Below are 15,113 nucleotides of genomic sequence, written 5' to 3'. Positions count from 1 at the left end.
TGTGTGTGGTGTATGGCTGTTTCCTGTTCTATGCTATAACCTGCAGCACTGTGTGTACTGGAGATACAGAGACCATTGCCATAGTGTGTGATGGGAGGAGAGCCAGGCGGCTGTGCTAGCTCATTACCATGTGAGGTGTGATAGGTACTGCTGGTAGTGTAACCCGAACAGTGGCTGGCAGCCCAGGTTATTTATCTTGAGCAGCATGGATGGTGTAGTGGTCAGCATTACTGCCTCACATCACTGAGGTCATGGGTTCCATTCCCACCATGGCCCTAACTGTGTGGAGTTTGTACATTCTCACCATGCTTGTGTGGGTTTCCACCGGTTTTTCCCACAATTAAAAAAATAAATATACTGGTAGGTTAATTGGCTCCCAACAAAATTAACCCTAACGTGAATGTGTGTACATGTGGTAGGGAATATAGGGGTATAAAGTGCAATGTTTTCCGACAGTCGGAAAATCTCCACTAATTCGACCTGTGGGTATACAAATAGCGGGTGTTTTCGGCCGTTTTTGGTCCATTTTTCGCCATGCCTTTTTAGTTTTTTTTTTTTTGTGTCAAATTGGCATGGGGTGAAAACAACCGCTAATTTGACAAAACACGTGGTTCGGTGGCGAATTCGCCGATCCACGTGGTTTTCGACCATGCAGATTTTTTGATCTATCTGTCAATTCGACCTAAAAAATTGTCAAAGTGCTTCTTATTTTCTTACTGGTTGAAAGACCGGCACTAATTGAATACCACCCATAGAGTGTAAGCTCCACTGGGAACTGATGTCAGTGGCCAGATATTCTCTGTAAGGCGGAATATGTGTGCGCTATGTAAATAACTACATAAATTGTGTCAGAACTCCCAGATGTATGATGGGTCTCCACAGCTCTATTCTGGCCGACTTAGCACTGGGACATCCTGAGCGGAGTGTTTGGCACCAGAGGGGATCTGCCAGTCAGGTATATAAGGAGTGCAGGTCTCGATGAAGAGCATTCTGTCCTGGTGGATCCTATGTACCAGACATCAGCAGGAAACCACCTGGGCTAGGCATCACTGTGCCAGCAGGGGCAACCCTACCAGGACAGGGTGTGTGAGACCCCAGGCTGGGGGGGGGCACAGGACTATCTAATTTACGGTAGTGGTAAAGCCGCAGATTGAGATTACTATTTTAGGATGCTGGAGGAGGGATCTGGTAAGGATCCTGACGTTCCGTATGCCGGCAGTCGGAATCCTGACACTGCTCAGAACACTGATGCTGGGATCCCAGGATCTATTGCAGTGCCGCTATCCGGAAGACAAGGATACCAGGGCTGGTGAGGGTCAGGCTGCAGGGGTGGGAGGATTAGGTTTAGGCAGCGGGATTCGGATTAGGCACCACTGGGAGGGGAGGGGGGGGGGGGGGGGGTTAGGCTGCAGGGAGGTCACAGGTCAGGCTTACTACACTTACCTAGTAGTTGTCGGGATGCCGCTGTCTGTATTCTGACCGCCGATATCCTGATACCATCCTCTGGTGGATACATACTACCAATTACCCTGTACGTGAATGTCTTATGGTGCTGCTGTAATAAAGATATATATTTTTATATATATTCTTGTCTGTCTGAGTGAATTGAATCTCGCCGAGGGTAACCACTATACCAGCGAAGTGTGGTTTCCTCCCGGTTCTCTTACACAATACACCAGGCGGCTGTTTCTGTGATGACGCTGAACGGGAGTCGCTGTGTACGGAAGTCTTGCGCAATGTCCTGCTCTCTAATGATGTCCTGTGCGATCTCACCAGCGCGTGCTACCTATAATGCAGACGCTGATTATTAGTTACTGTACAGACCTCTTCTGTTTCGCAGTAAAGTGCAGACATTGAGACCTATAGGGCGACGTCACAGATGATTATAGTAATAGAATAGAAAGCGTTGGAGGATAACATTGCTGGGGACACCGGCACTGGTCCCTGTAACTGTACAAACCCTTGTGTGTAATGTGTGTTCCCTACTAATAGCTGTGTTTCTCCATCAGGTACTTACATGCTGTGTGACTGCTAGACGCTCTGAGGATGGCGCACCAGGGAACCTCAATGGAGGCTCTGCTCACATGGGTAACTGCCAGACTGCATGTTCTGATCACGCCATTCACTGTGCCCACACTACGGGCATTCCAGATACCTGCTGCTGCGATTGGCATATCTTCTATATGAGGCCCCTCGCAGATAATTAGGGAACAGTCTTCTCATACCAAATGATCAAACCCCATTGTGTACATAAGTGTTCTCTGCAAGCCACCCCCAGTGCACCTTTTATATACATGATCTAACCCACTGCACGGTCCGCAGGCTGCAGTCATGTCATGAAACCTCTTATTGTTTCATATGAACCAGCCCAAGTAACCAGCGTATCCTACACAGCCGGTGCCCAGAGCATGACCAGTCCCCGGCCCACAGATTGTACCGACGTGACAAATGACCGACACACCCTGTGGCCCACACCAGCCCCCCGTTCCCACCACCCGCCCACAAAGCAGCTTGTGGTTGTCTGCTCCTCACCAGATTGTGCCCTGCCTGAACAAGACACAAAATCCTGGGCATCAGGTCAACCATAATATACCCCCTTCAGCCTCCGTGCCATCACCAAGAACCATTAGAATTACAGAAAGGTTCAGGAGTCTCCCATACGTGAAACGAATAGTCCTATGCTATAAGGGTCCATTCTTTCCTTATAAATGTCTTCTGATTGGTAAACAAGCAGGAAAATAAGAATTTGCATGTTACTTTGTTTTATGGAGGATCTGTGTGTGATATATGTGGACTTACCCTGATAGAATCCTGTGTGTACATCCCACAGATAAACAGCCTGAAGGTGGATGAGCCCATCGAGCGGCTATCTCAACTGCACGATCTAAACACGCTCGTCAAAATTGTCACCAAGCTGTGAGTACTGTGTGCGCGTCAGGGTATTCCGGGGGTGGGCGTCCTCTGCGCAGGGGCGTGGGGTGCAGGTCTTGCCTCTGTTTTCCTCTTTTGGAGTCACATGACGGAGATGGCAGAGGGTACTGCATTTAGGCTATAAAGCACACACCGTTAACGACAGAGGTGCCTTATAATCAATCATTTATTGGAATGTAGTATTAAAAACGACACAAGCCTCCTAGGTAACACAGCACAATCACCACAGGACTGTTAACTACATCTCACAATGAACAGGTTAAGTACCAGGCTACCCAAAATGTCCTAGTAGAGTCCAGTTACTCCAGTTTATCAACGTTCCTACCATGTTACCTGCTGCCTGGGCTCTGTTAGCAAACACACTGCTTTCGGGAGATTCCAGCAAGTTTTGGGAAGACTGACACACCCTCCCCAGCACCTGATCCCTTTTAAAACCCGTTAAGACATGACTAGGGGTATGTTCATTTCACAAAGCCAGCAAAAAACACCTTTGTTGCAGTTTGGTTACTTTAATTGGGGTAATAATCCCAAAGATGATTTTATAAAGCTTCACTGATCTTGAGTGTTCTCTTACAGGAATGGAAACCTGGAGGAAGCGCCCCAGATTCTGCAGCAGCCTATAGAAGAACGTCTGAAGTTCCTGCAGAGTAAGAGCTATGTGGCTGGGACACAACTTGTACCACAACTGGGATGGGCAAAATATTGTGCAATTCAGGTGCCAGTACTCAAATCTCCGGAGCCAGGAAAGATTACCTTCTGCCCTCTGTGGGAAGGCCTCCAGCAGTCGGGTGCAAACCTGTCCAGTGTCCTGCACTGGCTTTTGGGCTTTGCCCAGATTAAAGGCCTGTCTTCATGTGGTCATGGGGTGGGAGCAGCTGTGGGTGGGAGCGTAACTGTGTGGTGGCATGTACCCCGTTTGCCATGTTGCGTTTGCTCTCCGCAGGACATTGCAGATGCGGCTCTAAAGCAGAAGACTTGGTCCAGTGGGAGAAGATCTTACAAGGGGAGAACAGCGAGCTGGAGATAAGTAAGGTAAGGTCCCATCACCATAGAGATAAATTGTAGTATTCCGGGCTGGTATACGCTCTGGAATCTCATTGTTCACTCTTCCTCAGGTCATCGTCCTGCTCTTCTACCTGTCCAACATAAAGTGTAAGAGCGCCCAGGAGTGGGAGTCGTTTGACCTTAAGACGCAGGTGAGTCCCTCTCTCCAAGGACTATGGTCCGTTATAGCTTGAGGTCCTCATGTGGAGATAACGTTGCCTTGTTCCTCCGCAGACGGAGCTCGCCGCCATACTGCGCTTCATTCTTGATAACGAGGAGGACTTATCCGTTGATGACAAGCTGATCCACTTCCTGCAGAGGAAAGGTAGGGACCGAGGTCCGGCAGGACAGGCTTAGGGACTCTGCATTCGCTTACCATGCTCAGAGTGCAACGTCTGGCCCTTTGTGACTGATACCACACTGTACTTCGGCCACCTTTGCCCGGCTGATCCAGAGGGGCTATCCACGTACTAAATCCTGATCTGGTTTTGTAGTATAAACACTGCAGTAACATTGCTAGATGCATTTAGTGTTCCCTTCTGGCTGCGGCTTGCCCGTTAATGTTATGCAGGTGCCTTAGTACGGTCTCTTTACTGACATACATCACGAAGGAGACTCCAATGACCTGTGACCTGAAATAGTAAGGACTTCCTTACACATGAGAGGCCAGCACTGCTCACCTGATAGAGATTCCACGGTATCTAATTTGTCTCTCTCTTTCTATCCTGCATGGCATGTCACTTCCTGCCCTACATCTCCATGATGTCACTTCCTGCCCTACATCTCCATGATGTCACTTCCTGTGAGCAGCGAGAGTGGTATCCTCCAGTGACAGCGCCTCCAGCTCTGATGAGATCATCAGCCCATTGCCTGTCCGGCAGACACAGGTGCGGTTTTTGGAGCTGCACCGCATTGCTTCGTCTTCCTCCATGAAAAGGTACGGCGCTCTGTGTTTCTTTGGGGTTTCCATTTAGGTGTATAGGCTCGGTCATGTGGTTGGTGCACTGATTAGGAAGTGCTGACTACCTTCCAGGACATCCTTTGTGGTCACCTGGCTCCTGTCCTCATAAACGGTTCAGTAAGGTCCATCAGGTTCCACCATTTATTTTCCTACTTATCCTCATTTTCTTTCTCTCAAGTGCTGAATCAGGAACCAGTCCCTCTATGATTGTTACCACTGACCTCCCAGCTCCCCCTTCCGTTTCCTCAGAGGCTCTTTAGGGTTTAATGTGATCTGGTTTCTCTCTACTCGGCAGCCTGGCGTTGGACTCTCCATCCTCCCCCATGATCGAGGTTCTTCATATGCCTCAGTTCCAGATCAGAAAGCTCAGGAAACAGCTTACGGAAGGCAGAGAGCTGCGGGATGAGCTGGAACTGGAGCTCTCGGAGACTAAGAAAAGATTGGCTGAAAAAGGTGACAGCAGAGACCGCGCAGATCGCGTCTGATATGTGTGACTGAGCCTTTCCTGCAATACGTGCAGCGCACACCGCTGGGGGCGGGGAGGTCGCTGGGGGCGGGGCTTTGTAGCACATTCTGTGTATTAAGGTCGCTGGGGGTGGGTCTTTATATTACACCCCATTAATATGTAATCTGGTAGTGCTTTATCTGTATAGTGAGGTCGCTGGCGGCGGGGCTTTGTGTAGCACATTCTGCGTTTTAAGGTCGCTGGGGGTGGGGCTTTGTATTATACACCATTAATATGTAATCTGGCAGTGCTTTATCTGTATAGTGAGGCCACTGGGGGCGGGGCTTTGTATTACACACCATTAATATGATCTGGCAGTACTTTATCTGTATAGTGACATACCTCCCAACATGACCCTCTCCAGGAGGGACAGAATGCTCTGCTCCTGGACTTCTCTCTCTTAATTGATGATTGCCACCACCTGTGCTGAAATGCCTTTCCTACCCATTAACCTGTTCAGCACAGGTGATGGCATTCATAAATTTAGAGAAAAGTCCAGAAGCAGAGCATTGTGTCCCTCCTGGAGAGTGTAATGTTGGGAGGTATGTAGTGAGGTCGCTGGGGGTGGGTCTTGTCATTTTGTATGTATCCTGACAGAGTGCGTGCTTTGTCTAGGGAGGTCGCAGGAGGCGTGGCTTTAGATGTAGAACAATAGATTTATAACGCGTCGTTCTTGACAAATGTGCGCTTAGTGTTCATTTCAGAAACCTTTGTAGGGTATATGCAGAATACAGCGGAATCATTGTTGGACGTATAAATGTTTTCCCAGATTCCGATACTAATGTTTGTTGTGAGCCTGTTGCAAGCTCTGCGGTATTGCTGCCATCGTTCCATTAGATAGCAGGCAGCCTGCAGTGTGTCGCCCCCATCCAGCCCTCATGGAATCGTTGTGCATCCAGTGTTCATGTTGGAAACGCTGGGCAGATCTGACGCTTCCATCTGTACGTTTGCATTAATCATTTGTGAGGGACAGGCTGGGCGTAGGGGCAGGGACTGAGGGTCCTGCCTGTGTCTGACTGTCTGCCTTGTTCACAGATGCCCAGATCTTCCTAATGCAGCAGCGTATTGAGCGCCTTGTGGTGCTGAATGAAAAGCAGGCCGATCAGCATGAACCCAAAGAGCTGGAGGAGCTCCGCGAGAAGAACGAGGGGTAAGCGGATCCCTCCCTCTGCGCCTATAGCGGCCAGTGGGTAATTGTGTAGATGGGGTCATAGCTGTGAGTGTAGGAGAACAGCGGCAGATTGGTCTGAGTATACTCTCTCATTACTTGCTATTGGGCTCTTGTGATTTAATGACTGTTCTCCGTTTTCACCCGGATCCCTCTAATAAACGCATCTTGTCGCGTTGAGGACGAGTTCTCCTGCTGCTGCCTGGATGCTGGGAACACTGAGTTCTTACTGCAGATACACCTCCGATCACCCTTTTTATGTCTTCCTGAACTTCAAAGTAAAAAACTTGACAGTGAGAATATATGATGTCTTTGTACAGTGTGGGGGAGATAGATCACCTGGTGCAATCCTGCACAACCCTGGAAACGGGTGCGAGCGTCAGTCCGGCAATACACAGACGTCATGGACTCAGTGACCGTACAGTCTCTTGTGTCATTACAAGCGTTACAGGAACATGCGGTTACTGAGCCCTGACCGCTCCATAGGGTGTGTATATTCTATGTCGCGTGTTCTGCAGAATAACCTCTGCTACTGAATCTTGGTCTACTGTTCCTCTGTGTCCGTGGTTTACCGGTTACCCGCTATTGCATAGTCCTCATGCGTGGCCAGGTCGGTTGTCCCGGTGTCTGTCCTCACCTCTGCGTATGGGCAGTAGCTTTACCTAATTCCCAAACTCTGTCCTCAGGGCACCCTAATAGTCCAGGTTTCAAGGATGTCCATGCTTGAGCACAGGTGGTTAAATTAAACTGACCGCCTTACTATGTAAGCCACCTGTTCTCAAGGATTGGTCTGTTAGGGTGCCTTGAGGACCGGGTCTGGGAGCCTCTGCTCTGTGGTATCTTTTTTGTCTTCTATATTCTATTTTTGTATCACCTGTTTAGGTTCCCTCTCCTGGCATTGTAAAGTATTCCCAACACCTATCCTCCTCGGGTTGCCCCAGCCGGTCTCCATTCATTGGGCGCCTTATAATTGTGTCCTCCCGGTAGAAAGCGGCCTCCCCTACTTTGGGACTTTCCTCCATGCATTGTGGCTTCTTCCCGTGACTCCCCCACCCTATTTACTAAACGTTACCATTGAGCACGGGTGTGTTCTGTGTGCCGGTGTACGGAATCTCTTCTCGCTGTTTTATTCCCTTTCTCATAGGCCTGTACTGTCCGTGCAGTGAATCCTACCCTTCATTTGTAGGGTCGTGGATTGGATTACCCTTAATCACCCTCCTCTCCTTTTGTCGTTTTCTCTTTACGTTCTATCTCTCTCCACCTCTGCTTGCTAAATGGGAGAAGTGGTTCTTTATACGGAGGAGGAGCTTCAGTGCCCGACCTCCGCTAGCGACCTCTATATGTCCACACTTTGCACTGACAGTACGAGCCTGTGAGAAACGCATCTTATGTAAGAACATGTTTCCGTCTATTGCTTCCCTCGACCCAAGTGTAAAGTCCCTTCTGCCGCTGAATGGAGGTTACTGAGGCTTTGAAGCAAATGACCTTTCTCCCTTGTCCCTAGTCTCATGATCCGGCTGCGAGACACCCTGAAGCAGTGCCAGGATATGAAGACTGACCGGAGCCAGCTTGAGCGCAAGAACGACCAGCTCTCGGAGGAGAACGGAAACCTCTCGTACAAGGTACCCACTTGTGACTCCTGCTTCTGCAGCTGGTGATGGCGCAGCAGTGGGCGGTAAGGTGGTTCTGTGGCTGCAGCGCCCTTAGTATGTGGGAAGGAGGTTACGGACTATCCTGTGCGGAGAGGCTCATTCCTGGGCATGTATTGGGGTCCATGCATGACGTCTTGTACCCTGCACTATTTTAATTACAGTGGCCAGGGTTACAGATCCCATCTAGAGTGCTCAGGCTAATGTCCTTACTGTACATTGGGCTGCGCAGTGGGCGTTTCCTGTTCCCCTGCCTGTTATACAGCACATAGGGCCGCCTGTACGCTGGGACAGTCACTAGGTATGTTTCCAAATGCGTCTATCACTTCCCTGTTCTCATCTCTACTGGTAGACACTGCTCTTCGGTGCTATCATTGGAGTAAGGAACTCATTTTATTCACACCTCTGACCTGTGACCTCTCTGTTTATGAGCTGTGACTGGCGTTGCTTTGTCATGTGCTGAGGGGTTGGTCTCTAGCCTGTTGTATTAGGTTCACCGATGCCCGTTTCTTTGCCCAGGTACGGGAATTGTCCAGTCACGTGGCGCGGCTGAAGGAAGCCCTTAATGAAACCTCAGAGGAGCACGAGGCGTCTGCGACCAGCTGGCGTCAACAGCAGAGCCAGCTGCAGAACGAGTGTGGCGCTCTAGTTGCAGAAAAGGTAACGATGAGTTGTTACGATAATACTGATGTTATCGTGGACTTGGCGCTGTTACCTCCCGCATACAGTGTGCCGTTCTGCCTTACAGAGCCTCGAACTCTTACAGGATCTCCGTTTACATTCCCCTAATGTGACATTGGTGTATTTCCATCGGTTGCAGGACATGCAGTGTGATTTCTGTATACTGCGCCTATTTTATCATCACCACTTAGTAACCGCCATAGTCTCTCCCTGTTGTATGCCCCGACGAGGCAAGACGCTACTCTGTCTGGAACAGGTCTTCCTGAGACTTTATAGTGCTTAATATGCTGCTGAATGTTCCATATATAATGCAGTTGCCTAGTTGAGCTTTTGGCCAAGGAAAATAATTAATAAAATGCAGTGTAATGAAAATATTCAGAATTTCACATGATGATGTAACCAAACATCAATTTATTTTCTAGTATAACATAAATTTCCGATTATATTTTCAGCGTATCCTCCTTTGGTGCGTATCACTGCGTCACATAATTTGGCCATTAGAGACACCAACTTTTCTCGCGCTTCGTAGGTTATGCCTTTCCAGGCCTCACTCAGACGTTCCCATAAGTTTAGTATTACTTTTCTGTCTAATTCATCCTAGAGTTTGTCAGTGGGACAGACCAGGTGGCTGAGGAGGCCGTGTCCTAATCTGTAGAACTTTTCTGCTTTTCTTTACTGTTTCCATTAATTGATACGGGATGTAGTTATGATCCAGACGTGCGGGACCCCTGCGGTCAGCATACAGACGCTGGGATCCGGCTGCCATAATGCCAGCAGGAGACTCTAGACTAGTCCCATAGGAGGGGCTTCATTGCGCCCCCCCCCCCCCCCCCTGGCATTCTGGCGGGCGGGATCCCGGCGTTAGTATACTGACCGCCGGTCACCAGATCCCAACCCATTGATAGTTTAGTTGTGTGCTTAGGGTCGTTATCTTGTTGCATGATGAATCCCTTTCCAATATATCACGTTCCACCTGGTACAGTGTGATGTACTAAATTCCTGTGTCATTGCTTCCTATCCCGAGTTCTAAATCTCTCTAGCCTTTCCTCCACCAAAACCCCCCCCAAATTATTATTCATTGGGCCATCATAGTGGTGTTACTTTATTCACAGATCGCCACAATGGTATTCTGCGAGATGTGTGACCTTTTAGACCCGGGGAGGGGAACCTTTGGCCCTCTAGCTGCTGTTGAACTACACATACCAGCACGCCCTGCTACAGTTTTGCTATGTGGCCATGATAAAACTGTTACAGGGCGTGCTGGAATGTGTAGTTCAACAACCGCTGGAGGACCAAAGGTTACCCATCCCTGATTTAGACCTATGTTACACAGGTATCTCTCAACTGTATGAACTGGAGTTTGTATCCGTTACTTTTATATAGAGCTAACGTTTACGTTACACTAGACTGTGGAATTTTTTTTTATTTTTTTTTTAGCATTCGCTGAGTATAGCCTTCAGAGAGTGTGACTGTTGCCATGCAATTCAAGTGACTATTCGCATATTTTCTACGTCTTGAAAAAGTTATGGTTATTGTTTTTAACACGCTAAACAGGGAAATGGACATTAACAAAAATATTCAATTAATATATTTTATTAAAAAAAATATTGAATAAAGTTAACATCCATAACCGATTTATTAATGACCAGCTCTAAATTACGTACTTCAGCATATCGATTAAACTCTTGGAACAGATTTTATTTTAATCTGCTGTGTTTACAAATAGTATGGTAAATCTAAGGGTAGTACAGTTCAAATAAAGTTCTAAAGTCTTGTTTCTAATCGTAATGAATATTAACTTTATTTGCTCCCTAAAATCATTATAAGTAAACCTATATAAACTTCCGCCAAAGTCTTTTGCACGCTAGAGTACAACATAACAGGCGTGATTCAGAGGTGGAAGCCACCACCCATCTCCGTGCGTCTGCTTGCTCGCCGCTCAGGAGGGCCCAGTGCTTTTCCAAGACCTTTCCGATATCGTGCGTACTGATCGCAACTGCGCCTTTCCGTGTGCACTCTGTATAATGCATGCGCTGTAGGCGTTTAGTGATTTATGGGCACTAGAAAATATCGCTCAGTTATGTGAAGGCATTGCGTCCCTGGTCGGGACTTATCCTTGTGTCATTGTGTTAGTCCATCTCGTATTGACCAAGGATTTCTTGTATTTCACAGAAAGACCTGGAAGAGCGCATTCAGATCCTGCTGGGAAAGATGTCTACGTTGGAAGACCAACTAAAGATGGCGGGTGACTCGCAGGAGAAAGGGGAGAGTCTGGGGGATGTTCTGAAGGTACATAAGCAATGGTTATGCATGTTCAATAATAAGTTCTTTTTAAACTTCTTGGGAAGGGTGGTACATATATACATAGGGAACATTAGTTCCATTGTTTTATTGCATAATTACAATTAACCTGTATTAACTCCCAATATTTCTTATTGCGTTTTAGCTGGAACACCTGCAGGAAGAGGTTGTGGAGCTGAATACGAAATCGGCGGCACTACAAGCTCAGATCGCAGCCCTGGAAGAAGAGAAGCGTGCAGCCTTGGCGAACTTTGAGTCACAGAGGGCCCGCTTTGAGTCTGAGAAAGTTCAGCTGCAGGACATCGTCACCAACCTGCAGACCTCCCTGTCTGAGATCACCTTCCAGAAGGAGAGGCAGGATCAGGAGGTTAGGCTGCAAGAGGAAAAGCTGACCAGTCAGATCACCACACTCAAGCTGGAGATCTCCAAGCTGAAGTCCTCCCTGGCACAGAAGGACCAGGAGCTTTCTGGTCTCCACAAAGAAGTGGAAGAGGAGCGAAGAAAGAGGAGACAGTTGGCGGATGTGCTGCATAAACAAGAGGAGTCCTCCAAAAAGAGCATTGAAGAACTCAACGGCCAAGTGGACAATCTCAGGAGGACTTTAAAAGTTACTGACGGCAAATTGCTGGAGCTAACCGAGAAATTGAGCACAGGCGCCCAGCAGATCACTAGTTTGCAGCAAGAGCGCAATAAACTGGTTGAGGACAGAGATGCCACAGTCACAAAGTTCGGTGATTATAGGCAAGCTAAGGAGGAAGAATTAAGTGTCCTGGGTAAAACATTGCAGACCTTGCAAAAAGAAAACAACGCAACCTTGACAGCAAAGGAGGAGCTGAAAAGGGAGAAGTCTGAGTTGGTGCTGAAAGTGCAGGCGTTGGATGCCACCATTCTAGACCTGATTGCCAAATGCCAGAACCTGGATATGGAGAACGTCACGCAGAACAAGACTCATAACGCTACCCTGGAGTCCATGAACTCCAAGCTTACGGAGAAAGAAGCTCAGTTAAAAATCTACAAGCAGAAAGAGTCTGACATGAAGCAGGTTACTGAAGAACACAGCAGAGTTAAAGAGCACTTGGCATCACTCGAAGACACTGTGAAAAACCTAAATGAATTGTTGGAAAAGGAGAGAAAATATTCCGCTTCTCTGGAAGGCGAAAGGGAGAAAAATTCTGTGCTTCAAGGGGATCTGAAGAAGCTGAACGAAAGCGGCGAACATGCACTTGCAGAGCTAGCTAAAGAGAGGGCTGTTAGTAAAAAACTGGAGACCCAGGTCAGCCAGCTGGAGAAGGAACTCAGAGCAAAAACGGAGGACCTGCAGCAGAAGTTGTCCCAGGCGTCATCTGTGGTCAGGCAACGGGAGGACGAAGTTATGAACCTTACAAAAGAAATGGGCAAATGGAAAGAGCGAGCGCAGAGCTCCAGCCTAGTAAAAGAGAATTTAGCAAATTTGCAGAAAGAGCACCAGGATGTTTGCCAAAAGTTGGAGAGAGAACGGCTAAAAGTGTCCGAAATAGAAGCCCAGACAAAGGCGGCCAAGTCTACCCATAAGGATCTTGTGTCCAAGTTGGAATCTGCCCTCTCTGCGGCCAGAACTGAACTGGAGGAGAAGAAGGCTCAAGAGCAGAAGTTGCTTCATACAATCCATTCGACAGAAGAGAAGCTTAGGTTGGCACAGCAGGAAAAATCAGAACGCGTTTCACAGCTGGAGACCACTTGCAGCAAGACGGCACAAGATCTTAAACTGCTTTCTAAAGAGCTCTCTGAAGAGAGAATGAGGAAATCTGAATTGGAAGCCAACGTAAAACGTCTTGAAGAACAGAAGTCCAAAAGGATGTTGGCTTTGGAATCTGAAATCGGCTCCATGCAGGCAACCATTAAGGATCGGGAACATAATGCAAAACAACTTTCTACAGAGGTGGAGCGACTTAGAAAGCAACTAGAAGAGTCTATGCAGAGGAACCAAAAGGAGCTCGTCCAGAAAGATGCTGAGATTTCTCGTCTGGCAGAGGAGAAAAAAAAGGTTGTTTCAGAACTTAAAACTGAGCAGTCCGTTAAAATGGAAGTAAAAGCTCAGCTGCAGAAGTCTATGGACAGCCATAAGAGTGAGTTTTCGGCCCTTCAGAATGAGCTATCCCGTTCTCTTGACCTCATTACGGTAAAAGAGTGCGAGGTGGAGAGACTTGCTAAAGAGATAGCTGCCAAGGAAGAGGAGTTTCAGCAGGAGAAACTGACTGTGGCTAAGCTCTCAGAAGAGGTCGCAACGTTACAGGCATCAAAAGAACGTGTGGTCGCCCAGGAAGAGGAAATCAAACGATACATTAATACCGTTAAAGCTACAGAGAAGGATATCACCCTTTTAAAAGCCACCATCTGTGAAAAGGAGAAGGAGATACGTCATTTGCAATGTGACATCCAGTCTAAAATTACAGACCATTCCTCCATCCATGAGCAGTACCAAGCTACAGTTGGGGACGTGACTGTCCTCAAGTCTAAAATCTCAGAGCTGGAGGAAAGATGCCGGGAGGGTGAAAAGGCCTTGAGCAGCGCTCGCAAGGAGGCAGCTGACTCAAAAACGTCCGCATCAAAAGAGCAGCATAGCAGAATCCAGGACTTATCTGCCAAGATCCATCAGGAACAGCAGAAGTCTAGCCAGCTTGCGAAGCAGCTGGAAGAGGCACGATCGTTGCAGTCCGAGAGAGAATCTTCTTTAGAAGCTTTGAAGAAGGAGCTTTACCATAAGGTTCAGGAACTAGAGCAGAGCCAGAAGTCTCTAAGCGAATCGAGCAGAGAGTTGTCTCGTGTAGGGTCTGCTTCTCAGGAACTGGAGAAGTCTTTGGCTGAAGCCAAAACACAGATTGCTAACTATCAGAAAGACATCGAAAAGACATCTGGACAGAATGACGGCATGCAAGAGGAATTGAAGAACGTGACTGCAAAGCTGGCCACAAACGAGCAACACTACTTGGAGATCAAGAAGCTTCTGGAGAAGGAGAATGCTAGAAGCAGTGGGTTTGAAAAACAGTTGAAGATTGTCCAGGAAAAACTGGAAGCATCCGGTAAAGAACTGTTGGAGAAGCAAGGGGCTGTCCAAAGTCTGAGCACTGAAGCTGCAAGCTACAAAGAGGAAGCCAAAAAGCAGCAGATGTCTGTTGAAGGACTGCAGAAAAAACTGTCTACTCAAGAGGCATCTATAGTGAAGCTGGAGCAGGACGTCATGACCTGGCAGGAGAAATGCTCCCAGAAGGAAGAGCAGATATCTGGTGTAAAGCAGCAGCTTAGCAGCTCCCAAGATCTTCTGAGAGAAGTAGAGTCTCTCAGAAGCAGCTACACTGAGCTGAATGCTGAGCACGCTCAAAGGGAGAGCAAGTACAAGGAGGAACTTCTGGTGAACCAGAAGACTGCTGAGAATTTGAAGCTCGAGCTAGAGAAGACCAAAGCAGAAGTGGCTTCCCTGGCATCCCTTAAAGAGAGGTTGTGCAAGAAAGATGGGGAGGTGGAGACTCTTCAAAAGGAAAAGAATGACTACATTAAGCAGGTCTCTGTGCTTCAGGAGGACATCCAGAAACTGGTGGTAGACAATAAGTCTCTGTCCCAAGCCCATAATCAGGAGTCTGAGAAGATGCAGAGTAAATTGTCCAAAATCTCTGAGAAGCACCAGCAGGAACTCCAGCAATATGATAAATTGGTCTCTGAGGGCAAAGAACAAATGGAAGATCTCAGCCAAAAGCTGGAGGCGGTGACCAGCAAGTATGACCAGGCGAAGACGAGGGTTCTGGATGAGAGGCAGAAGTTCCAGGAGGAGAAGCAGAAGCTGTTGGCCCAGGTACCATAATGCTTCTATGGGAAAGTATAGAGGGACTCGAGAGTAAC

The 15,113-nt window shown here is 47.9% G+C and overlaps 1 protein-coding gene across 3 annotated transcripts in view; it reads left to right on the top strand.

Annotated features, from left to right (window-relative positions):
- The window catches only part of NUMA1 (nuclear mitotic apparatus protein 1), a 56,326-nt gene that overhangs the window by 24,072 nt on the left and 17,141 nt on the right, over positions 1 to 15,113 (top strand). For all 3 annotated transcript variants that reach the window (XM_063950892.1, XM_063950890.1, XM_063950891.1), the window contains exons 2-14: positions 2,010 to 2,088; positions 2,831 to 2,916; positions 3,508 to 3,578; positions 3,875 to 3,963; positions 4,047 to 4,127; positions 4,210 to 4,300; positions 4,786 to 4,912; positions 5,232 to 5,389; positions 6,477 to 6,591; positions 8,114 to 8,231; positions 8,778 to 8,918; positions 11,112 to 11,228; positions 11,386 to 15,066. In XM_063950892.1, coding sequence (XP_063806962.1) covers positions 2,047 to 2,088; positions 2,831 to 2,916; positions 3,508 to 3,578; positions 3,875 to 3,963; positions 4,047 to 4,127; positions 4,210 to 4,300; positions 4,786 to 4,912; positions 5,232 to 5,389; positions 6,477 to 6,591; positions 8,114 to 8,231; positions 8,778 to 8,918; positions 11,112 to 11,228; positions 11,386 to 15,066 — 4,917 coding nt within the window. In that variant the 5' untranslated portion in view covers positions 2,010 to 2,046. The remainder of the gene's footprint in view (positions 1 to 2,009; positions 2,089 to 2,830; positions 2,917 to 3,507; positions 3,579 to 3,874; positions 3,964 to 4,046; positions 4,128 to 4,209; positions 4,301 to 4,785; positions 4,913 to 5,231; positions 5,390 to 6,476; positions 6,592 to 8,113; positions 8,232 to 8,777; positions 8,919 to 11,111; positions 11,229 to 11,385; positions 15,067 to 15,113) is intronic.

Source organism: Pseudophryne corroboree, chromosome 2, assembly GCF_028390025.1.
Source record: "Pseudophryne corroboree isolate aPseCor3 chromosome 2, aPseCor3.hap2, whole genome shotgun sequence".
In the NCBI taxonomy this organism is placed as follows: Eukaryota; Metazoa; Chordata; class Amphibia; order Anura; family Myobatrachidae; genus Pseudophryne; species Pseudophryne corroboree.
Note: the sequence above shows the minus strand (reverse complement) of the source record. Positions and strands in the feature narration are given on the sequence as shown.